The 27,967-nt window shown below is 45.3% G+C and overlaps 6 protein-coding genes across 17 annotated transcripts in view; 4 read left to right on the plus strand and 2 right to left on the minus strand.

Moving 5' to 3' along the window:
* Positions 1 to 2,017: 2,017 nt before the first annotated feature.
* Positions 2,018 to 6,447, minus strand: zmp:0000001088 (trypsin-3). The gene is made up of 5 exons (XM_055510345.1): positions 6,315 to 6,447; positions 4,647 to 4,806; positions 3,537 to 3,678; positions 3,172 to 3,438; positions 2,018 to 3,078 (listed from the first exon to the last, which is right to left on the minus strand). The coding sequence occupies exons 1-5, from the start codon at positions 6,364 to 6,366 to the stop codon at positions 2,908 to 2,910; spliced, it is 792 nt and encodes a 263-aa protein (XP_055366320.1). The 5' UTR covers positions 6,367 to 6,447; the 3' UTR covers positions 2,018 to 2,907.
* A 2,450-nt stretch (positions 6,448 to 8,897) lies between these two features.
* On the plus strand, positions 8,898 to 10,863 carry LOC114859285 (trypsin). Its single transcript, XM_029157331.3, has 5 exons — positions 8,898 to 9,024; positions 9,258 to 9,411; positions 9,531 to 9,669; positions 9,913 to 10,167; positions 10,296 to 10,863. The coding sequence occupies exons 1-5, from the start codon at positions 8,970 to 8,972 to the stop codon at positions 10,449 to 10,451; spliced, it is 759 nt and encodes a 252-aa protein (XP_029013164.1). The 5' UTR covers positions 8,898 to 8,969; the 3' UTR covers positions 10,452 to 10,863.
* A 97-nt stretch (positions 10,864 to 10,960) lies between these two features.
* pink1 (PTEN induced kinase 1) lies at positions 10,961 to 14,576 on the plus strand. The gene is made up of 8 exons (XM_029157299.2): positions 10,961 to 11,451; positions 11,626 to 11,898; positions 11,992 to 12,095; positions 12,192 to 12,374; positions 12,455 to 12,618; positions 12,705 to 12,832; positions 13,090 to 13,320; positions 13,430 to 14,576. Exons 1-8 carry the CDS (start codon positions 11,095 to 11,097, stop codon positions 13,712 to 13,714), a joined length of 1,725 nt encoding a protein of 574 aa, XP_029013132.1. The 5' UTR covers positions 10,961 to 11,094; the 3' UTR covers positions 13,715 to 14,576.
* Positions 14,577 to 14,819: 243 nt separating this feature from the next.
* Positions 14,820 to 17,449, minus strand: LOC114859275 (tubulin alpha-1B chain). Its single transcript, XM_029157306.2, has 4 exons — positions 17,293 to 17,449; positions 16,245 to 16,467; positions 16,009 to 16,157; positions 14,820 to 15,931 (listed from the first exon to the last, which is right to left on the minus strand). The coding sequence occupies exons 1-4, from the start codon at positions 17,293 to 17,295 to the stop codon at positions 14,951 to 14,953; spliced, it is 1,356 nt and encodes a 451-aa protein (XP_029013139.1). The 5' UTR covers positions 17,296 to 17,449; the 3' UTR covers positions 14,820 to 14,950.
* Positions 17,450 to 19,336: 1,887 nt separating this feature from the next.
* Positions 19,337 to 21,506, plus strand: agmat (agmatine ureohydrolase (agmatinase)). The gene is made up of 7 exons (XM_029157307.3): positions 19,337 to 19,707; positions 19,915 to 20,117; positions 20,293 to 20,341; positions 20,532 to 20,727; positions 20,944 to 21,123; positions 21,221 to 21,305; positions 21,398 to 21,506. Exons 1-7 carry the CDS (start codon positions 19,415 to 19,417, stop codon positions 21,469 to 21,471), a joined length of 1,080 nt encoding a protein of 359 aa, XP_029013140.1. The 5' UTR covers positions 19,337 to 19,414; the 3' UTR covers positions 21,472 to 21,506.
* A 2,835-nt stretch (positions 21,507 to 24,341) lies between these two features.
* hspg2 (heparan sulfate proteoglycan 2) overlaps positions 24,342 to 27,967 on the plus strand; it is a 60,304-nt gene continuing 56,678 nt past the window's right edge. For 8 of the 12 annotated variants that reach the window (XM_029157273.3, XM_029157271.3, XM_055510042.1 and 5 more), the window contains exon 1: positions 24,343 to 24,747. In XM_029157273.3, the coding sequence (XP_029013106.1) occupies positions 24,679 to 24,747 (69 nt within the window). In that variant the 5' untranslated portion in view covers positions 24,343 to 24,678. Of the gene's footprint in view, positions 24,748 to 27,967 lie in introns of all 12 variants that reach the window. The other 4 variants (XM_029157270.3, XM_029157275.3, XM_029157279.3 and 1 more) reach the window with 2 other exon arrangements.

Below are 27,967 nucleotides of genomic sequence, written 5' to 3' on the forward strand. Positions count from 1 at the left end.
CTTCGGTGGAGCTTGAAGAGGGAGCGGATGTGATTGACACCTCCCGAGCCTTCGTTAGTGCTTCATAATGAGGTGCTTCTCAGTTTGACCTATTCGCCGGCTGGAAATGTAAAAGAGGAACTGAATGCACGTCTATGTTTGTGTGAGTGTGTGTCTACACCTTCCCATTGCCGGGTCTTTATAGGTGTAGGGACTTGACCCACTTATAGAACCAATACCACATCAGATACAGAACACGAGGCATCTTCTCTGTCCATTTCCCCTAAGTCATGTTGATGATTATCCCTACTATAAAAAATAAGAGCTCCTCACTCAGCCTTTGCCTGTAAGCCAGTCAGGCCATCTTGTGCATATGCTGCACATGCCTGTTGTCCCAGATTCATGAAAAGGCCTCCTGGCTGAAGACATGTCAAAGAATTAGTGAGACAAAGAAAGGCAATAAGGAGATAAAAAGTTGGTAGTCATGAATGCCTGTGTGATTTCTGAAGACAGGACTGTATAATAAGCGTCTGTCATGCCTGGAGGCTTCGACCCTCTTCTGCAAGACTCCCCAAACCTCAAACTAAAAGCAGCAGACCAGGGACACGACTCCCTCCCCGTTCTCCCCAGCTTTTCTCTACGGTCATAATCATTTCAGCGGAGATATGATGTAACTTTTTCATCTGCGGACGCAGCACTTCAGAGGAAGAGCTTATTATAATCAAACAGGAGGCGAGGAGGAGGAGGAAGTGCCGGCAGGCCTGCACTTCATCTGTTGTTTTCCTGCTCGCTGTGCTGTAATGATCACGCGCCCTCTGCTGGCTCGGCTCAGGCACGTCGACCCAGACGTACCAACATTCATACATACTGTACTTTACAACTGCAGGTGAGTATTTAAGTGACTTATTCCTACATATAGACATCTACCATACATCTAAGTACTCCCCTGCTTCTCTACAGGCCTGCGGCACAGACTTATTGAGGTTTGGAATAATGCACATTATTATGTTACAAATTACATCTAAAGAGACCACATTCAGCACATCATCACAATCATAGTTTTATGTTGAGGCTCTGTATTAAAACAGTGTATTTTACCTTATAATCAGCCTTAATCTCCTGACCTTGTGTCTGTTCGGTCTGTTTTGAGCTCCAGGCCACCGTGTTGTTCCACTGTCCTCAGAGGATACGTTACATAAACAAGCTAAAGCTTTTTTATGCTTATTTATAAACTAACATAATACATATGGGAAGATAATGAATAGGAAGAAAGTGGCCTAGTTTAGCTCGGAAAGCAATCCATTTTCATTGTACAGGACAAAAGGTTTGGTCCAGTGGGAGAAGCAGTTTAGGGACTGGACACATTCTACTGTATATGGTTCAATCGATACTTACAAACCGGGGGAAAGATCCCTTTGTGAGCCAGCGAGCTCATAGAGAGCTTAGTCAATAGAGTCATAGAGAACATGTCAACCCACCGCTCTCCGCATCGGAACAAAATGAATGCACCTTCATGTAACCCAGCCTGGAAAATCAGAAGCACCAGACTCTGGAATCCATCAACCGCACGGGGCTCCGATGCAGCCGCCAGCAGAGAGCAACCGGGGACAAGCAGTGAAACCGGAGACGTCTCCCAAGTAGGCCATCAACTATTTATTCTGCTGTGGTACAACTGCACCTATCAGGTGTGCCGCAGCCTGTGCTGATTTCACCTGGCCAGACATCAGCTCGCTTTTACAGGAATCACTGCTAATGCAAGGAGCAGGAAGTGGCTCAGCAGCGTCTCGGAGGGAAGACTGGCCCCATGCATATTTTATGACCGTATTCCACATCAGGCATAAATCATCAGCGAGGCTGGCGACAAACTACAAGGCATTGACTGACTCGCTGTGATGGCTCTTTCTACGTGTTGTGTAAAGGACACAGCATGAGGAAAAACAGACATGGATTATTCATGTGAGCAGTTTGTCTAAGCCATTGTTTGACGTCTTCACTCACAAGCCAATAAAAGCCAACAAGCCCCGGACATGCAGTCTTTTTTTGTTTTGTAATGCCAGACAACAGGAAATGTTACGTTGTGTTTTTGTTTATGCAATCATCAACAATTAATTCACAAACTGTGTTTTAATGAAAACAAATATTTTTATTTTAAACAGGCAGAAAAACGGACTTCTGTTCTTATGTTAGTACATTCCCACCCAAAGCCCAAGAAAACCCGACGACTGAACCCAGACCCCAAATAAACCCCCCATCACGTTAAATGATTTGATCTACAGTCTAACTAAACATGTAAGCACCAGTTACATGTTACTAATGGTGCTGATGTGCGAATGGACCAGCCTGTGTGGTGTTTTACTGTTTTTTCATCTTTGTATTAAATATTGCATTGCAGCTGTGGGAGCGCTTCATTGGGACATGAAGGTTTTGGAGGCACTGATACTGAACAGTTCAAGCAGTGATTGGCACCTCATTCTGGATGACGTAATGATGTGGTCGTTAGTGGGACTGGTGGATAATCCTGTGAGGTGTTTTTTTTTTAATGCCTAAAACAGATCATTAACATATACAATAAATGCTCAAACCTGACAATTTTAAAGCAACATTTTGGGAAATGCAGCGATGGGAAAGCAAAAGAAAGGGAGAAATGTTGTCATCATGGCAAAATGCAAACAAACAACAAAACCTGTGCATTGTAAAGGTGCCCAAATTTAGATTTCCAGTTTCTGGTTGAGCTCCATGCATCATTTACAGTAGCATCCAAAGGAGAGATTAAAGGAACAATGCCAACAATCCCAAAATGCTGAACTAATCCCTGAACACACCATCATCTTATGAAATGTGCATGTGATAAAATGAACATACAGTACAGTACATGTTACGTCGGAGCAGGTTAGTAAAGCAGCAGCTGAGCGGTCCATGTGTCCCATTCTAACCATTACTACACCTGCTGTAGTAGCTGAATATAGTGTTGTCTATCCAGCGACGGTACCTGGACACAGCCGTGTAGACTCCAGGATACTGAGCTTCAGCGCAGCCTCGGCCCCAGGACACCACACCGTAGACCCGGCCCTCACACACCAGCGGACCCCCAGAGTCCCCCTGGACCAGCACAGGGAACACCAAGACCAAGAAATGTGCTATTTAGTGCTAGCTCAGCCACATCATCAGTCTGACCCTGCTTGCTCTCCGTACCTCACAGGCGTCCTTCCCCCCCGCGGTGTAGCCAGCGCACAGCATGTTGTCCGTGATGCTGCCGTTATACGCGCCGCTGCCGTTGCACCGCTCCGCGGACACGACGGGGACCGTGACGGTGCGCAGCGTGGAGGGGATCTGCTGTCCCACGGAGCTGGTGTAGCCCCAGCCCGACACCCGGCACAGGCCGCCCTCCGCCGCGGGGGCGCCCTGCCGGGGCAGCAGCGCGATGGACACGTAGCCGTCCAGGTAGACGGGGGCCCTGAGCTGCGGAGACGGTGGAGGCACGGCGCGGTGAGCGGGGGGGGGGGTGGGGGTGGGGGGGAGCTGAGCCGCAGCATGTGCTGACGTGCAGCCGCGTTCACCTTGATCAGCATGATGTCGTGGTCGTTGGTGCTGCTGTTGTAGCCGGGGTGAGGGATCAGGAGGTGGGGCGTGATCTCCTGCTCCGTGCCCTCGTAGATAGACAGAGAGTAATCTCCCGCTATTATCACCATGTTGTTTAGTCTACAAATGTAAAACAGTAAATTAAAGGCATTGACTGTAAATGGAAGGGAGCATAGTACGACTTAAAGGAGTAAGTTAATATTAATTAGAGTAGTAAAAACACTAAAGATGAGCTATTGTTAATGTTGTTAGTATCATCTGAGCTTCATGCACTGAGACAAATCAGGGTCCGAGTAAGAAAAGGCCTAATGACGTGCGTTGTCTTTTCAGCGTGGCCCATTGAACCTTTAGAACGCGGTGTAAGTAATATCGCAGGGAGCCAGTAAGCCGACGTGCGTGTTCATGAAAGGTTCCTGGAACTGAGGAGCTTCACCTTTTCACCAGCGAGCAGCGATCAGTGGCAACAAACCGTCAGCAGGAAGAAAGGTCTGTCAGGGTGAAGGGTCGCACCGGGCCCGACCCAAACCGCTGGACGGCCTGAACCCAGGTGACCTCGGGGCTACGGGGCCTTGAATGCACCGTGAGGTCCCAACGATGACGGGTCGCACCGTGTTTCGCGTTGTCGTGGGTGAGATTTGACCCTGAGGCGAGTGTGAATGTTTGCTTGTCTCTACATGTGTTTATTAGCGCTGGTGATGTGGCCGTTGACAGCTGAGTCGGGCTCCGGCGCCTCACGTGTTGTTGTGTGTGATGGACAGACACCTGTCCAGGCCTCAGCTCGCACGTGTGCTTTTTGAGGACAGTGCGAGGGAAGATTACGGCTCATTTAATGCAAGGCTGTGTCTAATCTGAACAGCCTACAATGGATGACGAGCGTGTCCAGCCTCAAGGCCTCAGTCCTGATTTCCACAGAAATGGCGTGAAATTACACGATTTTCTAATTAAATCCCATTGAGCACTTTTAAAGGGAGAGAAGTCAAGTTGAGGGCGACGCGTGTCAAATAAAACACTGTGTTGCCCAGTACACTTGTTTTATGAGGCATCTGCCTGTGGTTAGAGGTAAATCAAAGAGAGGAGAGAGATCTCACCCTCTGTTGCAGTGTGCTGCTGTGATCACCCAGTACTTATTTATCAAGGATCCCCCACAGAAGTGCTGACGGTCCGTGGTCTGTATGGACACGATGTACTTGATAGAATGTGGTACTGGTGCGTATCCTCCCACTATGCGCTCCTGTGCAGCATCCAGACCTACACACACACACACACACACACACACACACACACACACACACACACACACACACACACACACACACACACACACACACACACACACACACACACACACACACACACAGATGAGGTGCGTCCCATAAGTATTTCATAACTGCCGCTGCAGCAACAACAGAGGACCTCGCTGCAAATATGCTTCTGGCTAAACAAATCAATAAAAGACAGTTTCACAGAAGAAGAGTCACTGTACTCACATTTCTACTGTCAGTATGCTAAAGATGTTTGTACCCTTCATAGCAGTATTAAAAAGAGACATGTTTAAACTACTACTGTGAAACTACTTTACAATTTAGGAACTTAAATATAACAAAATGAGTACCGGTATATAGGATTTTATAGGAACCCCAATAAATCCTATGTGAGCAAGTGTCAAAGTAAAGTGGATAGTAAAGTCAACATGAGAGCTACAGTCCACTGCATTATATGTACAGTAAAGATCAAGTCTTTCAACATCTGCAGCATCCACATGTGTCAGGGTCCGGTCCAGTGATAATAAAAAGGAGGGCTGGCTTTGTTCTGGTCGGGCAGCGACCCGTTCATGTGGTGCAGAGGAGGATGCTGCCTCTGAATCCTGTCCAGCCTCCACACAGCGCGCTGTCTGGACCGAGGAGCTCAGAGCCAGAGGCTCATCACTGCCAACGGCTCCCCAGAGCAACGCAGGAGCCGATGTCTTCCAGCAGTCATTAAACTTTACAATTCCTGCACCTTGTGTAAGAGGACGTGGACTGGAACCAAACAAGCCACTCTACACTGTTTGAGGCCCGGCGTTTACTCCAAAATAATGGGTAGCATCAGTATTTTTTTCTAGTGGTGAGAAAAAGGGGAGAACAGCACAAACAGGGAGATGAGGATAAAAGTATAGCAGCATAGTTCACACACGCCATTAACACTGAAAGCATAACTCAATGGAACAGAAGTTGATCCCAGTCTATAATTAAAACAATTATTAATTAAGTCTCTTCTTATAATTTACCCATGTGATATAACTTCTGAGCACAAAAGCAGGTGTTGGCTGTTATTCCTTATTGGTTTTATTAATTTTTTTTGTTTAATCCTGTGGTTTCAAATAGTCACTTTGACAGATACGTTAATTTTTTTCAAGTTCTCTCCTAAATAACTCTTTTCATCCTGATTTCCTCATTACTCTGCGAGTGTGTGCCATCCGCGGGCTCAAGCTCAGACGCTCAGCCATGTCCGGGTCAAACGGATCCCAGACATAACTTTTGGCCAAAGTGCTGCATCTCAGGGGAGCAGCAGAAGCCAAAGTGGCGCCGCTGACAGAGATATTTTTAACAAATCATAGAAGGGATCAAACCAACACGCAAGAAAGATATTCACCCGCTCTTCATTTATTCCTGACCTCACGTCGTTCGTCCAGTTCCTCAACTTTAACTTCAACTGACTCATTTCTAACTAGACACATACAGTACAACTACACATTCTTGCTAAAGAAGCGTACTTACAGTTCACAGCCAAGACGTTCAGCAGCGCACAAAGCAGTGACAGCAGCTCCATGGTCGCACAATGGGAAGCGTCGCTTCACCTGTGCGCCGCTGCTCTAATCTTAACGGGGAGTCATCGCACCTGCATTCTCGGGTTTCTTATAGTTCTTATTTCCGTTTCCATGGTCACCACCTTGCCCAATACCGATATATAATTGAATCTTCCCGGCACAGTCCCCGGTTTCACCTCCTAGTCGGTCAAGGAAGCTGTTGTGTGCTGCCATTATTCCCCAGCCTTGCACTGTGACTGCGTGCTTCATTGTTTGCCCGTTCCCCGTCACATTAGGGATGAAGCGCGCACTGTTTATTTGCCACCGCCAGCTCCGACGTTCAGCACGTGCGGCGTTGGACATGAATCTCATGGCGTCCATTAAACGAGCTGCTGAGACAGAAGAGGTCTCTTATGATCACTGAACAACCCTCCCTCATTGATTTCCTCAGTGCGGACTAATGAGGGCTTGGACCGATGACAACCCTGAACAGCAGCCCTGGCTGCTGTTCTGATGTTCTGTAACTGAGGATCATTAAAAATGGAGCACGCTCCCTGCCACCATCCCTCTGTGAGGTTCCTGACCTCCGCTGGCTAATGGCCGGCTTTGCTGAGCTGATAGCTGTAGCTGAGCTGCCAGTGCCTCGGTCGTCGCCCCCGACAGCTGACCGCTGCTTTTTTATTTCTGCACGACCCATTCGTCAGTGCAAGTGCTGCCACTATATCACCTGATTGTCAGCTCCCTCCTTTCACATGTCTGACCCTAGACTGGAAACGCCTGAGCTGTACATCATAAACCAGAACACTCTAATCCACAACTGTCCGGCATGTTTTAATGAACTCTCTCAGTGTAAAATCATTATCCTCTGGTTGGGGAACTGGAATGAAGGTGTAAGAAGAACCAGTATATAGAAATTCAACATCACAGCAACAACTATTAATTAATACACTGGATGCTGATCATTCTCTGTTGTTTTTATCCTTCTCTTGGGGAATTTGTCTCAAAGTTAAATAACTGTGGGATCTGAGTCATTTTTTGTTATTTTCATGCTTTTTAATGCAATTTTTCTCTTCATTATAAAAAAATATTACTTTAAGTTTGAATAAGTCTGACAAACTACAGTAAATGATCTGCTGACACTTTGCTGCCTTTGTCTTCTCGTGTGACACAATGATGTTATCTAAACACGCGTCCCTATGGGGTCATAGGGAAATAGAAAACGCAGACAAAACACATAAAAAAGGTTTTGTGCTTCCTTGTGTTTATGACCTCCCTGTGGAGAGACAGCGCTGGGTGGAGGTAAGACACTGTCACGCTATGCATTTGAGAAAGCCTTCAAGAGGAAAAGGATCTGTCTTAAAATACATATAATGATTATAATATAAATTATATTAGCATTTTTTTGATGTACCTTTATTAAATCAGACACCTCTGACCAGTACTCGGTTTTTAGCTTTAAACAACACTGATTGATTCAAAATGCTTTACGTAAAGCTTAGATTATGAGTTTCATTTGATATTTTTATTTACAATTAAATGCAATTTCTATCAAGGTGGACTTTTGAACAGTTTTATTACAGTAATAAATATTATGAGAATTACATAAAAAACACTTCTGAGTTATAGAGCAACAGTATCATTCTCATGAGAGGGTTAAACCCATTAAAAAAGAATGATCTGTTACATGGCTATTTATTTACTAGTCTGTTGATGGTGGGGACACACATAACAAATTGCTTTGCTGTTTGCTGTCTCCACAGTCAAGGATGATGCTGCTCTGTTCTAACTATAACTAACTATATCAACTATAATATCATCTATAATAAAGATTATAATAAGTAAAAGACGTGTAATTTTATTATTTTTGATTTATACTGTAACCTATGAAGCTACAGTATGTGGTGCTGTTTAGGATGATGATCGTGCTGAGGTGTTGCCTAAATAACACACTGTATCCCATGGTGCAAGAACCAGAGCTCAGAAATAATACACGGGAACTTCTTATCTCTGCAAGTAATAGGTCAGTGTCATTGTTGCAGCGTGAGATGGTTGGAGGACACAACAAGACGAAAAGATAAATATCACAAAAGGAGCTGAATAAGGATTTAGTTACATTATATATAAAAGCATGGAGACAAACATTAATCCAATCCTTTGGATTCTCTGAAGGCTGCTGTGTTTGGACCAAGGTAAGTGGAGAGGGATTGTAACCCTGCTCAATCAAAACGAATAAACAATATCTAACAGCCTGTTGAGTTCAACGGATGATGGTGTTTTTAATTATAATATAAAAAGAGACTAGAAATAATGTGTCTAATATGTGGTAACTTTACAAAGTATCATTCAGAGAATTTCTAGTTCCTGCTCATAACGATTTTCCACTCATTAGTAGATCAGTTGGTAAATTTGTATTATAATAAAAAACAAGTGAGTCAATGTCTGTATTCTAACCATATCCTTTTACATAGAATAAATCACTGAATCACCAAGATCTCTTTTGTTTGTTTCAAATACTCTACAGATTTAATTACACTTCTGTGAGAAACAGATTATTAATACAAATATTAACCTCACAACAAACGTTGCTAAAAGTCCTGATTTCACATTACAGTTGATAAGCGACAATATGGTTCCACTGCAGATGTCCACTGTGCTGCTGCTTCTGGTGCTCTCAGCAAGAGGTAAGTTCCTCGCTCTTCAAAGCTTTGTGTCCTGTTCATATGATGAGCAACATCCTTGACTGTGACTGTTGACATGAATCCTAGTTTTACAGTTTAAAAGCAGTTTGAAATGCCTCAGATGTGCAGTATCAAATCCTGGGTGTTGTGACCTTTGTGACCTTTGCTGTGGTCTGTCATACACATGGACAACAGTAACCTGTAGTGTTTCCTATGTCTGTTCTTCCTGTGCACAGGTGCGTTCGCCCAAAGGATCATTGGGGGTCAGGAGGTTGTGCCGTACTCTATCAAATATCAGGCTTCCCTGCAAACCGAGACCGGCCAACACTACTGTGGAGGAACTTTAGTGGCGCAACAGTGGGTGGTGTCTGCTGCCCACTGCTGGAGACCGTAAGTAATGACACTAAAGGGCTGAGCAGAGTTTAGATGTTATAATATAGTATGCTTATAGTACAGTGTCTCTGTATATGTTGCACATGAAGCACATGAAGTTTGATTCTGGTCCTCAGGAGCAACCTGATGAGGGTGGTGCTGAGCGAACACAGCTTAGTCACAGTAGAAAGATTTGAACAGGTCTTTAATGTCTCGAAGATTTTTGTCCACAACTACAACTACAAGACATTCAACAATGACATCATGCTCATCAAGGTAAGCAGAATGTTGCAGTCTATGCAGCAACTTTAATACTTGTTAGGCATTATATACATAACATATACATAGGTATGTGTTATTTTAATAAATAACGTAACTTTATAATAGTGAGTCAGTATATATAAAACATATTAACTGCATTGTGCCTTGCTAACATTGCAATATCTATCTGCCACTTGCTGAGAAGCTGCGGATGATGCAGATGTGACAGATGTGGTGTCATCCTTTTGTCATGTACAGCTGAGCGACCCAGCACTGCTCAATGCCAACGTCCAGCCAGTCAATATGCCGGACGACCAAACCCCACCGCTGTCCGATGACGTCTGCACAGTGAGCGGCTGGGGCGTGACGCAGGTTTACAGCTGGTACCTCTCTCCCGTGCTGCGCTCTGTGGATGTGAAGATACAGCCTTTGTGCAGCTATTACTACTGGGGACGGATCACCGCAACCATGGTGTGTGCTGGATCTCCACTGGGCGGCAAAGACTCCTGCCAGGTACAGAACGATGGACGTTGTCTGCATGCGTTGACTGTATATTCAGCACATGTCTGGACTGTACATTGTATACAGTACAGTGGTCCATTCAGAACTGCAGAACTAACTTTTTTGCCTGTTATCCACAGGGCGACTCCGGTGGCCCCCTTGTCTGTAATGGCTACTTTGAAGGCATCGTCTCCTGGGGCATCAGCTGTGCAAACCCATATTACCCTGGAGTGTACACTCGAGTACGGAGCTATGTCCAATGGATAAATTGGCTTATTGATAATGACACATCATAGACAGACGTTATGATCCTTGATGGCTGGACATTTTTAGATGTATTTACTTTGAAAACAAATGCATTAGTTTATTTGTAATAGTTGGCTTTGAGTGTGTACTGTTTATGTGATGCTAACCTTGGGTTAATCATTTATTGGATTGAGGTTTCTAGTTTTGTTAAGAGGTTTGCTATGTTAATATGCATGTAAATTATTCCTCAATCATTTCTTGCCTGTCACCCATAACTGAAAATGAACCAACATTAGTATATCCCGTGCCATTTAGCAATATTTAAAAAAATCACTTTTAATCAAATAACAGTGAACATCCATCTCTCCATCACCCCTTTAAATGTAAACTACTGAAGTCTGTGAGTCGGAGATGTATTTAGGGTCGTGAAGCCAACATTTAAGAATGTTATAAATAATAATCTGTTCGTAATTTCTCGCTGCTTCTTGTGATTTATTGATCTACAGTATATGCGTGTTTTCAAAATAGTTGAACAGTTAATGTGGGTTAGCTGTCATTCCTGCGCATGCTCAGTACTGTCCGTGTTGTTTACGTCTGTGTCCTTCCTCGTTTCTGTAAACACGGGACACGTTGACGGTCACTGCCGAACGCGGGCACATTTTAAAGTTAAAACAAAGCCAGATTACGTAAGTAATGTCCGTAAAACACGCCATTGGCCGCGGGCTCGCGTTCGGCCGCTCGGTGCTTCAGCTCGGCCTGTTCAAGTCGTGCGGCCGGGTCGTAGCGAAGCTCCGCGCGGACCGCCTTCGCGCAGGCCCGTCGGTCCGCAGCGCACAGCCTCGGGCTTTCCTGCCGTCCCGCTACCGGTACTACCGCACGTCGCTGCGGGGCCTGGCCGCTCAGCTGCAGTCCGCCGCCTTCAGGAGGGGCTTCACCGGCGGCTCCCCGCGACACAGAGCCGTGTTCCTGGCTTTCGGTCTCGGCGTGGGACTCATCGAACAGCAGCTGGAGGATGACAGGAAAACTGCGACAACATGTGAGGAGATCCAGGTATTGCTTTTACGAATAAACACATAACACATCAGATACAACTAATATATGTGTTGGTAAACCTGCAGCTTGAACTTTATTGTACTTTATTTGACCAGTCTGAGGCTTTGATGCTTTTCCTATTTCAAATTTTCGATATCCCCACACATTTACTGTGCTGTTTCCCATCTTTAGGCTGTGTTTAGGAAGAAAAGGTTCCAGAGCCCGCTCCAGTCGTTCACCTCCGGGTACAGGCTGGAGGATTACGTTATCGGCAACCAGATTGGAAAAGGCTCCAATGCAGCTGTGTACGAGGCCGCGGCGAAGTTCGCCCCACCGAAGGGGGATGACAGCTCGCGCTCCCAGGTGCGGCTGGAGGAAGACGGAGAGGAGGAGACACCTCGGTCCCTCATGTGCTGCTCGCTGAGGAACTTCCCTCTGGCTATTAAGATGATGTGGAACATGGGGGTGAGCATTTTACAGCCGGTTTGATCTCCTCCCACTTTTATTTACAGCCGATAGTCTCACATCAGCCCTTTTGTTCATGCTGTGGATTTGCAGGCGGGTTCATCAAACGAGGCTATAATCAAATCCATGTCACACGAGCTGGTGCCAGCAACTCCTTTGGCTTTAAATAAAGGAAAAGGCCTAATTCCCCTGGATGGGTAAAAAACGTTCTCTTATTGTTGTGTACTAGTTTTGTGGTGGTGACCAGGGTTGAGGATAAAGTGCTCACGTATGGCGCTGATTTAATCCCACAGACAATTTGGAGTCTTGCCCAAAACAGTGTCAGCGCATCCTAATGTGATCAGGGTGTACCGGGCCTTCACAGCAGATGTCCCCTTGCTACCTGGTGCCAGGGAGGAGTATCCAGATGTGCTGCCTGCGAGGCTTCACCCTGATGGTGTGGGGAGCAACCGTACTCTGTTCCTGGTCATGAAGAAGTAAGACAAGTTTTATCCAGGAAGAAAGATATGCTGTGGTAACATGTCACCGCCTTCATTCTGAGTCTTCTGTCTCATAGCTACCCCTGCACACTGCGACAGTACCTGAAAGTGTCCACACCCAGCCAGAAGGAGGGCTCTCTGATCATGCTTCAGCTGCTGGAGGGGGTCGACCATCTTTGCAGGCAGGGTGTTGCTCACAGGGATCTCAAATCAGACAACATACTATTGGAGTTTGACTCAGGTCAGAAAATGAGCACGAGACATTTCATTTAAACAATTATTTTCCACACCTCTGTGTTAAAATGTGAGTGTGATGTTTTCGTGTAGGTGGTTGTCCTCGTGTAGTGATTACTGACTTTGGCTGCTGCCTGGTCCAGAGTGATTCCAGTCTGCAGCTGCCCTACAACAGCAGATGGGTTTGCAAAGGAGGAAATAGCTCCCTTATGGCGCCTGAGGTTGGCTTTTCTTCTGTAGCTCTACTTCACTCTCTTATTACTTCATAGTGGGTCGTATAAATGCAGTAAAACCAGTGGGGTCATAACCATTTGTGGCTTTAGAACTAATTAAATCAGATTGTAAGGGCTGAAATAAATACAGATTGATAACTGATAACAGTTACTTGTATGATGTTGATAAAAACTGTAACAATTGTTATATTTCCTCAAACTCAACATTACTCTGAGCAATAATTTTAACATTTTTCTGTCCAAAGGTGGTGACTGCAGTGCCAGGATGTGGCGTGGTGATTGACTACAGCAAGGCAGATGCCTGGGCGGTGGCTGCCATCTCCTACGAGATATTTGGAGAGCACAACCCGTTCTATAGACCGGTGGGTCTGGAGAGCAGGAGTTATCAGGAGAAGCAGCTCCCTCCTCTGCCGTCCAGTGTTCCCGCTAATGTGCAGTTAGTGATCCGGTTGCTCCTCAGGAGGAACCCAAGCAAGGTCAGTGTGGAACCTGGGCTTGTGGCTACGCGTCAAATGTTTGCCCTGGCTTTGCTTGTTATTCTTATTTTTATTGTACAAAGTAAAGCAACAGTTTCTTCCTCTGCAGCGACCCAGTGCACGCGTTGCTGCTAACATGCTGCACCTCGACCTCTGGGGGAGAAAGGCAGTGGCCAACAGGGACAGCGCTGACATGAAAAAGCTGACCGACTGGTTGCTTCACCAGTCGGCTGTGGTTCTCCTGAAGGGCTGCAGGGGCCCCAGTGGGAACACGGTGGAGGCAGAGCTTCAGAGGAGCTTCCTGTCCAACCTGGACCTGGAGGAGCTGCGTACTGCTGTGGGCTTCATCATGTACGGACGAGAGCAACGTCAGCCCTGCATTTTGTCTGCATAGGTCCACTTAAGCCCTTGATATACTGAGCGTGTGTAGTTAACACTGTTGTCCTAGTCATAGCCTTTACATCTCATGGCTGAAGCAGCGTTGTATGTTACACGTGATATGTGGCTGTCTGTGTTTCAACACTGCATGCATGACTAGGAAAGTGCTTTATGTAATATCCCTTATCTTTTTTTGGACATTGGGTCAAACTCTTTTGACTGTATCTACTTTTAGTTGCTCCACATATTAATTTACTTGAAGGTAGAGTTTGTGGAAAGATACCAGCAGCTATTGGAAATTCTGTTGTAAGAATGAATATCTTCTCTTCTAAGCGCTAATGCACTTTTAGGTTATTTGCCAGGTAAAACCTCCCACACACAGCTGTCACTACCTGTGTAATTGGTACTACGTTGGACTGTGTATACGCCTGGGATGGATAACTATAAAGGCCAATGCAGATTTTTTTTTATAGAAAAGTAAATCAAGCTATATAGTGTATTGTATAAACAGCACAGTTTTGTATATATTGTGCTGTTGAGTCTACTCCCCTGACATTTTATAGATTATACTTCCGTCAGCAGTGTCAATCACTACATTTGCTTTGCACAGGCAATGCATGTGACATCATTGATCGATAGCTCAGTTCACACTTTATGTTAATAGATGTCATTTTCTTGTGTCTGTGTTCCTGGTTTGCACTTTGTTTATGTTTATTGTTATTGTGATCTTACAGAGCAATATATTCTTGTGAATTAATTTTAATTTAGAAGCCATTTATCATATAAAAGATAAAGAATATATGTAAATAAAATTGAATGAAGTATAGATTTGGAAATATTTTTGGGATGGGTTTCAAAATAAAAGTGTCTGAAACGTGGCTTTTTGAAATGTTATTTCTATGCTTAATGCAGTGTATATTAATTTTAGAAATATTCAAGACAAAACTAACAAAAATTAATTTAATGAAAGACAATATATGATTTGTTAGTTAACTCTGAAGTAAGCCAGAGCTTCCTACAGTGAGTTGCAGCTAAGTACAATTTTTCCTCAGACATAATATAAGATGAAGTGTTTCCAGGTTGTACAAAAGAAGGGTTTTGATAAATGACACACAAACAGCTTCACATTACAGGACGTTTATTCAAAACAAACCAATCTGTCATTTTTGTGTTTTTAACTGAGACTAGTAATTAATTAGACATTTTAGTTGTGAAGTGTACTTAGGGAGACAACTGTGTTCAGCTCCTTGTTCTAATACTCTTCTCCTTCCTCCTCCCCCTCACCCTCAATGGAGTCGACCCCCACCTCCTCGTAATCCTTCTCCAGAGCTGCCATGTCCTCTCTGGCCTCAGAGAACTCTCCCTCCTCCATGCCCTCACCCACGTACCAGTGGACAAATGCTCGCTTAGCATACATGAGGTCGAACTTGTGGTCAAGCCGAGCCCAGGCCTCTGCAATGGCAGTGGTGTTGCTCAGCATGCACACAGCCCTCTGGACCTTGGCCAGATCTCCACCGGGAACTACGGTGGGGGGCTGATAGTTGATGCCCACCTTGAAGCCAGTGGGGCACCAGTCCACAAACTGGATGGAGCGCTTGGTTTTGATGGTGGCAATGGCAGCGTTCACATCTTTGGGCACCACGTCGCCACGGTACAGAAGGCAGCAGGCCATGTATTTACCGTGACGGGGGTCACACTTCACCATCTGATTGGCGGGCTCAAAGCAGGCGTTGGTGATCTCAGCCACGGACAGCTGCTCATGATAAGCTTTCTCAGCAGAGATGACTGGGGCGTAGGTGGCCAGAGGGAAGTGGATACGGGGATATGGCACCAAGTTGGTCTGGAACTCAGTCAGATCAACATTGAGGGCACCGTCAAAACGGAGGGAAGCAGTGATGGAGGACACGATCTGACTGATCAACCTGTTCAGGTTGGTGTAGGTGGGACGCTCGATGTCGAGGTTCCTACGGCAGATGTCGTAGATGGCCTCGTTATCCACCATGAAGGCACAGTCGGAGTGCTCCAGGGTGGTGTGGGTGGTCAGGATGGAGTTGTAGGGCTCCACCACAGCAGTGGACACCTGTGGAGCTGGGTAGATGGAGAACTCCAGCTTGGACTTCTTGCCATAATCGACAGACAGGCGCTCCATCAGCAGGGAGGTGAAACCGGAGCCGGTGCCACCTCCGAAGCTGTGGAACACCAGGAAACCCTGAAGCCCAGTGCACTGGTCAGCCTGGGGAAAGAAGAGGAGGCTGTAAGATTCAGTGGGCTCATTATCATTCTGGGACTAACTGGTTTGCTTTGACCCACCAGTTTGCGGATCCTGTCCAGCACCAGGTCGATGATCTCTTTGCCAATAGTGTAGTGACCACGGGCGTAGTTGTTGGCAGCGTCCTCCTTACCGGTGATCAGCTGCTCGGGGTGGAACAGCTGGCGGTAGGTCCCAGTGCGCACCTCATCTGCAGAGAGAGGTTGAATCAGGAATGATGGGTTCCCCCCCAAATAAAACAGGAGCAAGCTGTGAGAGGTAGATTGCGTGGGTTTACCAATGACAGTGGGCTCCAGGTCCACAAAGACGGCTCTGGGGACGTGCTTTCCAGCTCCGGTCTCACTGAAGAAGGTGTTGAAGGAATCGTCCCCGCCACCGATGGCCTTATCGCTGGGCATCTGTCCATCGGGCTGGATCCCATGTTCCAAGCAGTAAAGCTCCCAGCAGGCGTTGCCAATCTGGACGCCGGCCTGACCAACGTGGATGGAGATACACTCACGCTGCAGAGGAGAGAAGGAGGGTGGGTCTCAGGCTGCACTTCTGATTTAAGAACCAGAATCCAAAATCGTCTTTAATAAAATGAAAAACTGAAATTTAATACAATAGGTATTTTGCTGGCACAATTTCTTGATACTGTGTCGCATTGAGGCCCAGTTCAGCATTTCTTTTACTGGAGCACAGGCATTTTGTGCTGCGACATTAAACTGCAGGATTACTGTAGGCAGAGGGATTATCTAGGTCAGGCACGTTGCAGTGCTGTCTCTTTAAAAGGGCCACATGCACCGCTTTTCATCCATTTTATGCCTCATGATATTTAGGTTCTTTTTCAATTTTGTAAGTCGTGACATCATGGGGTTTACATTTATGAAATGCCGTAGGAGGAATTTGAAATTTCACAATAAAATGCTCATGATCATCCAGATGACAAGGTGCACTGGATGAACGTAATATTAATGGTCAAAATGAATGAAAAAATCATTTTAACTGGAATTTGGTAACTGGAGTGAGGTGTTGAAACAACAAGGTGTAAGCTGATTTACGGTGGGAATTGGATTAGACATTAGTCGTGCGGGAATGTGAGAATCCATCGTTACCTGAAAACGCATTCATATCATTATCCAAATAATTGTCTCTCTGAAGAAATATCGACAGTTAATCCCTTTGTAGCCACGCTCCTTCATTTATATGGTAAAAAATGCAAGAAGACAATGGGTAACAGTAGAGAGGCATGAGGATGACCTAGTTTCTCCCCATTCCCTTTAATTACGTGGGTTAAACGTTTGAAACAGCAAATCTGCAAAAAAATAAAACGTTCGTGCACTTACCATGATGGCTCGTCGATATTATGCAATGTAATAAGACAAGTCTGAGGAGGGTTCGCGTCTGAGATGTGCGCTGTGTGAAGCTGGTCTGACGATGCGCCGCACTCTGCCTCTGGAGGAGAACGGGCGAAGTGCACGCATTTTCAACACCCACTGCAACGACGTAATGTGGACGTGCGAAGCCCAAAGCCTGGCTGAATGGTCATATAGCACATAACCGAAATCATGTTTTTGTCATTAATAAAGCATTTGTATAATAAATTACACTGATCAAAAATATAAATGCAACACTCCCATTTTTAATGAGATGAACGCAACGAGCTGAAACATTTTCTAGTTTTCAGCTTCCAAGAGTTATGTACAGATAATGGGATGTACAGATCCTTGCAACATGTGGTCGTGCAATGTCACGCTGCAACATGATGGGATGTTGGATTTTTGGCAAAACAATGGGCCTCAGGATCTCATACCCATTCCCACACCGCCACCATGAGCCAGACGACATCACATGTCAGCATTTGCCCACTCAAGGCGGTTACAATGACGAACTGGAGTCAGGTCAAGCCCCCGATGAGGACGACGAGCATGCAGATGAGCTCCCTGAGACGGGTTCTGACGGTTTGTGCAGAAATTCTTTGGCTATGCAAACCCATTGTTTCCGCAGCTGTGCGAGTGGCTGGTCTCAGACCAGTTTGGAGGTGAACACTGGATGTGGAGGTCTTGGGCTGGTGAGGTTACACGTGGTCTGTGGTTGTGAGGCTGGTTGAATGTACGGCCAAATTCTCTGAAACACCTTTGGGGACTTAAGGCTTAAGGTAGAGAAATGAAGATTCAATGCAGGAGCAGCAGCTCGGGTGGACATTCCTGCTGTCAGCCGGCCAAATGCACGCTCCCTCAACATGCGACATCCGTAGCATTGTGGCATTGTGCTGTGTGGTACAACTGCACATTTCAGAGTGGCCTTTCATTGTGGACACTCTAAGACACGCCTGTGCAACAATCATGCTGTCTAATCAGCATCATCACACACCTGTCAGGTGGGATGGATCGTCTCCACAAACGCCATTTCTCAGAAACCTGAATGTAACTCGCGCGGTCGTTTAGCGCTTCGTGGCACTTCCTCCCTTTGGAGCCGCAGCAGTCTCCGACTCTGTGCCTCCGACTGGCTGCATCCCTCTGACAATGGGTGGGTTCGGACACCGGGGCGATAAAGAGGAATATTACCCGTTATCTGGTCAAAAGTCAGATTTCAATCAGATTTTGGTGTCTGCAGGTGGTGATCACACAATTACATATCCAAAGAGGTAGGTTTGTGAACTGAATCAGTACCTGAAAGTTATTAAATACTGTCATAATTATTATTCTTATTAAATACTTGAAACAATTGTTCTTGTCTTATTTTGTCCAACCAGTATTTCATGTTTTCAGTTCAGAGTAGTGACAATTAAAGCAAATGAATGACAATGTTAGTGTTGAGCTGCTGTTTGCCTGTGCGGCTATTATTTATTATATCTCTGATGGGACACTGCACAGAACACTCAAATCTCATAAATTTCTATTTGGACTTGAAGTCTAATGCCTGACCAAATTGTCCTAAATCATATAACAGGCCCGTGTGTAATATGTGTAATACAATATATTGTATATAATGAAACCATTTTATAAAGATGGTACAGGTTTAAGGTAAATAAAAACTTATATTAAATGTGTTTTTGATATTTAATAATATATAATAATAAATAATTTAAAATTAGCCCCACTGTCGCAACTCTTCAGTTTGTGGGCTCTCACCCAAAGCACCACAGCCCCGCCCCCCTGCTCCAGTACCCTGTCAACCCATGATGCATTCATGGTCACCACCGTGTCGTAACTTTGAAAAGCAGCCGACTAGGAACGTAGTAATTTATAACATTTAATGAGAATTACTGTAAAACCTTTACTGAATGCCTGACGCGGTGCATTACACGCAGTGAAGTCGGACCACTTAAATCTTACACTCTGTCCCTGACGTGATTTTTGTCAGATTTAGAATATTACGAGCTTACAAAGACGCATGTAAAGTAGCGGTACAAGTTTGGAAATCGCCCTCACGTTGACTCTTCATTGCACTGAAGAACAAGCAAACATGTCATTTCTCAGAAGCCTGACTGCAACTCGCGCGGTCGCTTCGCGTGGAGCTCCGTCGCACCTCCTCCCGCTGGAGCCGCGGCAGACTCCGGCTCCGTGTCCGCGCGGGATCCCCAGCAGAAGGTGCTCGGGGACGCGCTACAACGTTCCGCCCAGCGCCGAGTTCGTGGCGCGCGTGTCGGGGATCCCCACCATGGCCAAGTTACCGTACCGGGACGCCGCGGACGGGCTGGACGCCGCGTTCGTCGGCGTCCCCATTGACACCGGGACCTCGAACCGACCCGGAGCCAGGTGGTTGTTTTCCCCTGCTGCTGCAACATCTGGATCTGCTGCTGTAGCTCTGTAGTCACAGGGTCGTGGTCATGTGCTGCAGGCTGAGCACAGTGCATATATGTTGGGTACTGGGTCACTGCTCGCCTTTTGCATAGTTGCATATTGTCTTTTTACATCTAAATCACTGCAGTATTATCGAATACATTTATTCTTGTGCAACCCCAGGTTTGGTCCCCGTCAGATCAGGGTGGAGTCTGCCATGCTGAGGGCCTACAACAGCGGCACCAGGGCGGCGCCTTATGAGTCTCTCATGGTGGCCGATATCGGGGACGTCAACGTGAACGTTTACGACCTGAAAGACACCTGCAAACGCATCAGAGAGGCCTACAGGAAGATCCTGGCAACCGGCTGCATCCCTCTGACAATGGGTGGGTTCAGCTGGACACCGGGGTGATAAGGAGGATTGTTTGGTTCGGACAAACATGTCCAGCTCGGTTAATGATTTACAGAAAAGGAGTAAATGTGAGCCAAGCTACATCTTTACAGTTATTACTGTATTGACTGGTCGAAGGTCGGATTTTAAGGAGCTTTTGTTATCTGCAGGTGGTGATCACACAATTGCATATCCAATCCTTCAAGCTGTTGCTGAGAGGTAAACTCATGTACAGAACTGTACCTGAAGTCTATTGAATACTGTCATAATTATTATTCTTATTGAAACAATTGTTCTTGTCAAGCTCCCATGTTTGCCAAACTGGCCTTTTTACACGATTGTCTAGTATATTGCTTTGGAATTTATAGCTGCCCACTTCAAATCAGTCTGTTCTGGAATGTTTGGTCAGGCACGGCCCAGTGGGTTTGGTCCACGTTGACGCTCATGCTGATACCAGTGATGTGGTCTTGGGGGAGAAGATTGGACATGGGACGCCGTTCAGACGATGTGTGGAGGAAGGACTGTTGGACTGTAAGAGAGTGGTCCAGATTGGCCTGCGTGGTTCAGGTTACTCTGCAGATTCATATGAATGGAGCCGGGCCCAGGTACTTGATAAAATACTGTAGGTGTTATTGTTGTAGTAATGCAGCAGATAATTTAAGACAGATGTCCAGATCCAAAGTCAAAAATTTGCCAAAAAAACAAAACATTCTGTGAGGTACCTAATACTGTGTTAAATCCAGGGTGGTCATTATATTTGGTCAATAATAATTTTGCAGATTAATAATGTTTTAACATAAGACAAATTTCCTTTTGTTCAGGGTTTTCGTGTGGTCCAGGTGGAAGAGTGCTGGTTCAAATCCCTTGCACCTTTGATGTCTGAGGTCAGGGCTCAGATGGGACCTGGGCCAGTTTACCTCAGTTTTGACATTGACGCCCTTGATCCGGGCTTCGCTCCTGGAACAGGCACACCAGAGATAGCGGGGTTGACTCCTATACAGGTCAGTAAGAAGCTTCATGAACCTCTATGATTATTCTGCTATAAGTTATGTTGGACACTGTGGGGTAAATATTTACACTATTTTTGATATACAATAGGGAGTTGAGATCATCCGTGGCTGTCGTGGTCTGAATTTGGTTGGATGTGATTTGGTGGAGGTGTCTCCACCTTACGACACTACAGGTAATCAACATGTTTGCAGCATGGAACACTCTATACAGTGTGTCATGTTGCTTTTAACACCTTATATGTTTCTGCTTCTCTTTCTCTAACAGGGAACACGGCACTGACCGGTGCAAACCTCCTTTTTGAAATGCTCTGCGTCCTCCCAAAAATGAAATATTACTGAATGGTCAACAAAACAATAAAAACTTTCAATTCTAAGACAGCAACAGATTTATTGATAATTTAATATGTTAAAACTAAACATTTGATTTAAAGACAATACATGTCCTATATAGCCATAATGCAGTTTTTGACACTGTTGTGACATTTGGCCTTTGCAGTGTTGATACGTAAATGAATTTAAGATATTCAGCATATCATGGAATACATTTTTAAACAAAGTTCCTATGGATTTGGTGGTTTTGTTTACATCTTAATCCTGAGAAATGCATACTAATCCTTTTTATCCTTGTTCAAACTGAGTAAATGAATTAACCACAAATTATTTTATAATGTATGCAACCCTGAGATTATAAATCAGTTGGTTTGTTTTTTTTTTTGAATGAAAGAAAGCAGAATAATTTAATTACTGTGTGGATGATTTGATGCTAGTGAGAATAATTTGTTGTTTTTTTCTATATGTGGTAGTTTTATTTTTGGAATACATGTGTTTTATTTATAAAGTAACAAAAAGCCGGAAGACATATATCTATTTAATCTCTTGTTCCTATCTAATACTGTATAAACAGACTCAGGTTGACTTTTACTAAATGTTGTAGCGGATTCATTTTCAAAGTAGGCTACCTAAAGTTCATTAACTTGCAAAAGTGAACTTCTTCCCCTAAAACAGTTGTTCTGGAAAGCTGTTCCTACTTAGGTTTGATTGACAGCTCCATTAGGATGTGGGCTGAGGCACAAGCACAACAGATGGAGAGAATGCAGAGTGTCAGCTGTTGTGTTTGCTACCTGTGCAATCACACCATTACATTAGCGTGGCCACACCTGCTGAATGAGCATTCATTACACAACCTCCACGAACGGAGCCAGAACATTTAAAGTAAACTGACATCTGGAATACAAAAACAATTTGATGCTATTAATTTATTAATTATTGATTGTACTTTTAATAAAGTTCTCTCTTGGGGGTCCAAACTCTTGGATGGTTACATGGCTCCCTGGGGTTCTCACAATTCAATGTCACTCGTCATGCATAAGCATGGATTTATGGCATCTATGAATTGTGCAATTTGCCTTTTCAAGTGGTGTTTGTCAAACATCAGAGGCTTGTGTCAGCGGTGTATTTGTCACCAGCAACATGAGAAACTGGAGAGAAGATTCACACATCCACATCTAAAGTGTTGGGTATCGCTGTTGTATGTCCTTTCCCACTGCAACATGACGAGTGCCAGGCCCCAAGGCTGCTGACGCCCTCTTAAAAGAAAAGGATATCACATTTTCAGGCTAATTGGCTGCTCATACAGCTGTTCTTTGGTAACATCCTGCTACACTTTCTCCAATCTGGGACTCCTTAAGAAACATACAGAATATCTAGGGTTAATTTAGCAAATAAAGGCCTTTTTCTCATTTATATATTCATAAATATTAATATTAGTTCTTCCAGTAGTATGTATATTGAAGACATGAAACCATTTTTAAAGTATACCTTTAATCCAATTTAAAGCACTGAATCTCACAACTGTTGCATTAATAACATACCAACCGCCCTATGATCCTATTATGCGAGTCTCCTTTTGGTTTATTTTGGGGCGTAAATGAGAGCAGCTCATCTCTGCTGCTATTCGTGGTTCGGCTTTTAATTGGTAACAGCTGTCCTCTTCAGTCTCTGTCTCAGTCTCTGTGCAGTACACAATCTTTACACCGGTCACACGCTTGGACACAGACTCTGTCTGGGCAGGCTGCTCACCGCGTTGGTCTACGCGTGGCCTATATTTACTGCAGCACGTCTCTGATGCGACAGCAACACGGGACGCTCAATTCTCGCAGAGCTCTGTTTATACTTGATGCTTCAATCGGTCCATTGTGTCCACTGTCTTTCAGACATGGATGCAGGTCTTCTGTGTGTCCAGTAGGGGGCTCACTAGATCTATTTTAGGAGATCCTAAGTGCTCGGAAATGCATGACCTGAGGGCCTGAAAATTGCTCTGTGGGTGTAGAGCACGGTTGATGCTTTAAGGAAAATGACAAATCCCCTTGGATGACTTTTTTTAACTGTTTTTTTACTTTAAAAAAGATTTGTTTGAGGCAGAATAAACACAATTTACTGAGCTGCTTTAGCCTCGTAGGGGTCAGGGGTATGCAGAGACAGACCATCATTCACTCACACACCTGCAGACATCTCAAGAGTCTCACTCGTCAGCTGTTTATTCCACACGGGTCACGGGCAAGCTGAAGCCTATCTCAGCTGACAGTAGGGTTGTCATAGCGACGTGGTTTGGGCTCACTTTATAGCTTCTAGCTTGTCTTTTTAGGATATGTTGCATGGATCCCGTGACCTTTGCCCCCGAGGTATGTGGGGTAATTCAAGCATGATTATGTCTTTAAACTAGCCGGCACCACCTCCACCATCACAGTTCAGCTTCACAGACGTTCCCTTTGCTTCCTGGGGGTTAATGCTTTGGCGAACATGTACATTTTAAGCATCTCCTTCTTCTCGTTTCTAGGTGAAATATAAGAACTTCAGCTGATGTCATTAACATTTGCTCACCTGAAACTCCTCCAGATGACGTCATTCGAACCAATAAGTTCCTCCAGGTGATTTCATCTCGGAACATGGTTTAAATCTGTATTGCTGTAATATTCTTTCTTTCATGACCGTCTGCGGTGCGTTTACTGGCCGAGTAAACAAACGCACTAACGGGGTTCAAGCGCAACAGCGGCGCGTGCTCCGGAGCCCACACAGGAGGAGCGTGCAGCCCGGACTAGGTGGCGCTCGGATCACTTCTCTCTCTGTCTGGATTCCGCTCCGCTCTACTTTACGGCAGCTCGCGCACCGTGCTGGACCGCGCTCAGCTCACAAAGTCACAAGTTTGGAGCAGAAGACGCAGCAGCACGCGCGTGGAAGCTCGGAAGCTCAACTCTGACTCGACTTTTTTTTCCCCCTCTCTCTCTCTCTCTCTCTCTCTCTTTTTTCTCATTTCGTCCGCGTCACTTTAAAAAAAGCGCGAATGAGCCCACTCGCTCTTTTTACCTGTTGATGAAGTCCCGCCGGGTGCGTGGGCGCAGAGGAGAGGCCGACTTTCTTCCCGCGGAGGGAAAGCGCGAGAGGGGCGCGTGCGACCCAGCAGCAGCCTAGCGGCCGGGACGAGGCGAGCGAGGGACGTCGGCTCCGTCTTCTCCCCCACAGTCGCAGCCCGTGCTGGCTCGGTGGAAAATGGGCACCGCGGCGGCGTCGGTCCGTGGACTTACCCTGACGCTGATCCTCGCGTGCCAGCTGCTGACCGTAAGTGAGCTTAAACTTTTATTAACATTTTATTCACTCCACCAAAAACCCCGAAATGCAACTAATGGACGCGTCGGAGCTCCTTTTATGTCCTGTTAAAGGCAAACGGGGTCGCGTGGATGTTGCTATTTATGTTCAGTAAATAGTGATGCCCGCTGGTGCAGGTGGGCAGCGGGGCGGATTCCGGGACACACAGTCATATCGACACGTTCAGTAAAGACACTTTTGAAAACTAGAAGCTCCCGTCGAGTGGAGGAGGCTAAGTTGGTCCACAGAAACAAGCTATTCATAGTTTCCCCGGAGTCCGAGGCTCTTCCCACCACACGGACGGACTCAGGCCACAGTCTGTTGGTTGATAAATCACCTAATATATGCAAATGTGCCTTTATTCCCACTCGTGGATCGACTTCCACTACATTTGCCGTTTGACTTTATTGGTCGCTTCTCTCCCAGAATAAGTTACATTTAAGAGGTTTAGTAAAGCAGCATCAGTTTGTCACACAAAAGCTACTTCTATTGGGAGAGTGCCAAATATTTTTTTGATTGATTGATTGAGTCATTCATTCATTCAGTATTCACCTGTATTATATTAAGGGAATTCAACTAAAGTTTATTTGCAATTAAATTAAAAAAATACACCCATTCAAATAGCTTGTTGTATATGATTCATATAGAGGATTGCTTCACTGCTGAGAATAGACCCCCCCCCTCCATCTACACCCTTTTAGAAATCCCGTCTGGTCTCTGACTGTTACAGTATGCCCTTCAATAAACAGAGCTGTCATGGCTGAGGTATCTGTGAGACCGCTCTCGGTTGATCTGATCAGAAGCAAAGCCTTTTTGAATGATGGAGTGTTGTTCTGGTGGCCAGCAGATATAAATCTTTCACTACTGGTGATGTGCTTGACATTTCAAAAGCTATGGAGGTCCTACTGTGAGGTCTTTAAGGTATATCTACCATCCAGCAGTAGCATTCTGTTGAATAGTGCCATCTTTACAAGACAATCAGAAATGGGAGGGTACGAAACACATACCATTAGTTATGTCTTCAAAGGCAAAACATGTTCTTCGATATGTTTGATCCACAAAAGTCACTGGAGCCACTATTATCATCCATTGTCAACTCTAGATGGTAATTGGAGATGGCCTCTACACTTTCACCACATTTCTCCCTGACGTAATTTAATTATCTGAAACCACAAGCATGCGTTTCTTGCATCACGACTGCGCGCTGCAGCGGGGGCGTCTTGATTCAATTTAGCACATGTGGCGGTGGTACTACAGGCCTCGGCTTTCTCCCCGCTGGTGTGCGGGTCTCATGCGCATTAACTCAAACAATCCAAGTCAATAAAATCGCTCCGTGGATAGGAGCTTTCCATCACAAAAGGCCCCTGGTGCCTGCTGTGAACCACCAGTAGTGTGAGAAATTACCCAAGTCAAGTACTTTTACAGGTTTGGCTGCAGTGTGAGAAATACTGATTTTTGTGTAGGCACTAGTATAGACTAGTAGTTTGTCAGGTGCAGGGTGTGTGAATATCTATTACCTCCATGTTAAACCTTTGCATTGATGGCTCGATCATTGGATCTATTAAGTCTGTGTTGGGTAATGAATCAGCTGGGTGCCACTGCTGGCGTTCCCCCGTGTGGCGCCTTGTCTTTGCAGACATGGCTAACTGGTGTTTTATTCCCATTCACAAGGACCCTGCGGGTTTCAAAGAGCAGCGGCGCAAACACAACTCCACTCCACGGTTTGCACAGTGGGGAAGGTCTTCCTCCTTTAGACCCATTCACGGGGCGGCTCAAAGAGGTGTTCAGTAAACACTTCATTGTTGAGTTATAGCCCCAGGAGACGGGCCAAGCGCACTAGCACATATGGAGTCCAGGCGTTTGCTGATCTTGTGTTGAGGTGGGACTTTAGCCAATATAGGGTTCAGGTCTCTGAACCTGACCCTCTGCCTCGGCTTAGGAGGGTTCCCTCGTGAGTTATTCACAGCCAGTGCCTGTCACTTCACTTTCCCAGTCTCCCTCATCATCATTATTTTGTGCGTCCAGCCAAACATCTAGTGCATCTGTTTTACAGTTTATTATACAAAGCTACGTATTCCACATCTCGACAGCTTTTTGTGAGACATATCATTGAGGAAAAGCTCTAATGTGGTAAATAGGACCAACATTTGTCCAGCATTATTGGACTTAAATAAAAGAAATTCATTGGATACAGATGCTGACTTGCAAATTCGTTTTTTTTTTGCAGCCATCAAAGCAGGGAGATCAGCAATTTATTGATTCTGGTAGAGCCGGTCGGTCAGTTCGGGTAGAAGAGCCCCGTCCTCCTGTGTCTGAGCTAAAGGAAAGTGTTAGAGCTGCTAACGATGCTGCAGATTTTAGGCTTTACTGCGTTGAAAGCTGCTTTTTTTTCCCCGATACATTTATGTTATTGGTTCAAACGAGCTCAGGCTCTATGTGCTGAATGTGCTCTGGGGGAAATTAGGAATGGCTCAAAGAGAAGCATCAAAGCCCTAAAGACGGAAAAAATATGTTTAGGGGTTTTGACTTTGAGACGCACCCTCACACACACACACACTCTTTCTCATTGCGCTTTCATGCCCAATGTCGCGTCCGTGTCAGACAGAAGAGCCCAATCTAAACACAGCTGCACCTCAACTGGTACAGCGGCACCGTCGTGCATGTGCTGACATGAGCGCACATGCTCCCGAGCGTGGCCTGTTGCAACTGGTGTCCCACACTTTCCGTCCACAGCTCCTCACACGTCTATATCTGCCCTCTCCTGCCTCATTCTTCTCCCTCTGGCAAGAGGCTGAAGCTTGTGCCAGTTGGGTCTCATTCTGTCCCCCGTCCACTTTTTCTTGCATCTCCTAGAAGATGAGATTAAAATTACAATTTTGAATGGATCATTATTTGATGTAATCAGATTTACTATCACTATTTCCAGGTCTACAAAACCTACTTTCTATAATAAAACCCTGTTCTCAAACTAACAGGTTCTCTGTCCATGATACTTGAAGAATTTACTGCTCCTTCTTTCGTACTAGAAGTGGAGCATTACTTTAAATCAAACCTGTGTCGACACCTTTGTAGAAAGAACAAAACATAATTGATTTTCACAGGCTGTCCTCAGGTCACACAGAGGCTTCCACTTATTAGAGAGTCATTGAAATGCTAACTATATGGCACTTTGTCTTTAAAGGAGCTCTATAGC

The sequence above is a fragment of the Betta splendens genome, chromosome 7 (genome assembly GCF_900634795.4).
Source record: "Betta splendens chromosome 7, fBetSpl5.4, whole genome shotgun sequence".
Taxonomy (NCBI): domain Eukaryota; kingdom Metazoa; phylum Chordata; class Actinopteri; order Anabantiformes; family Osphronemidae; genus Betta; species Betta splendens.

Bases quoted from the DNA above. Each gene is read 5' to 3' on its own strand.
- pink1 (XM_029157299.2), top strand. From the start codon at position 11,095: ATGTCCGTAAAACACGCCATTGGCCGCGGGCTCGCGTTCGGCCGCTCG. The intron at 12,096-12,191 runs GTAAAAAACGTT...TTAATCCCACAG, and splicing joins GGCCTAATTCCCCTGGATGG to ACAATTTGGAGTCTTGCCCA. The intron at 12,619-12,704 runs GTCAGAAAATGA...GTTTTCGTGTAG, and splicing joins ACTATTGGAGTTTGACTCAG to GTGGTTGTCCTCGTGTAGTG.
- LOC114859285 (XM_029157331.3), top strand. From the start codon at position 8,970: ATGGTTCCACTGCAGATGTCCACTGTGCTGCTGCTTCTGGTGCTCTCA. The intron at 9,412-9,530 runs GTAAGTAATGAC...TCTGGTCCTCAG, and splicing joins GCTGCCCACTGCTGGAGACC to GAGCAACCTGATGAGGGTGG. The intron at 10,168-10,295 runs GTACAGAACGAT...TGTTATCCACAG, and splicing joins GCGGCAAAGACTCCTGCCAG to GGCGACTCCGGTGGCCCCCT.
- zmp:0000001088 (XM_055510345.1), bottom strand. From the start codon at position 6,366: ATGGAGCTGCTGTCACTGCTTTGTGCGCTGCTGAACGTCTTGGCTGTG. The intron at 3,439-3,536 runs GTGAACGCGGCT...CCGTCTCCGCAG, and splicing joins ACGACATCATGCTGATCAAG to CTCAGGGCCCCCGTCTACCT. The intron at 3,079-3,171 runs GTACGGAGAGCA...GTGCTGGTCCAG, and splicing joins GGGGGAAGGACGCCTGTGAG to GGGGACTCTGGGGGTCCGCT.
- agmat (XM_029157307.3), top strand. From the start codon at position 19,415: ATGTCATTTCTCAGAAGCCTGACTGCAACTCGCGCGGTCGCTTCGCGT. The intron at 20,118-20,292 runs GTGGGTTCAGCT...TGTTATCTGCAG, and splicing joins CTGCATCCCTCTGACAATGG to GTGGTGATCACACAATTGCA. The intron at 20,728-20,943 runs GTACTTGATAAA...CCTTTTGTTCAG, and splicing joins ATGAATGGAGCCGGGCCCAG to GGTTTTCGTGTGGTCCAGGT.
- LOC114859275 (XM_029157306.2), bottom strand. The intron at 16,158-16,244 runs GTAAACCCACGC...CTCTCTCTGCAG, and splicing joins CCTGGAGCCCACTGTCATTG to ATGAGGTGCGCACTGGGACC. The intron at 15,932-16,008 runs GTGGGTCAAAGC...TTCTTTCCCCAG, and splicing joins TGGACAGGATCCGCAAACTG to GCTGACCAGTGCACTGGGCT.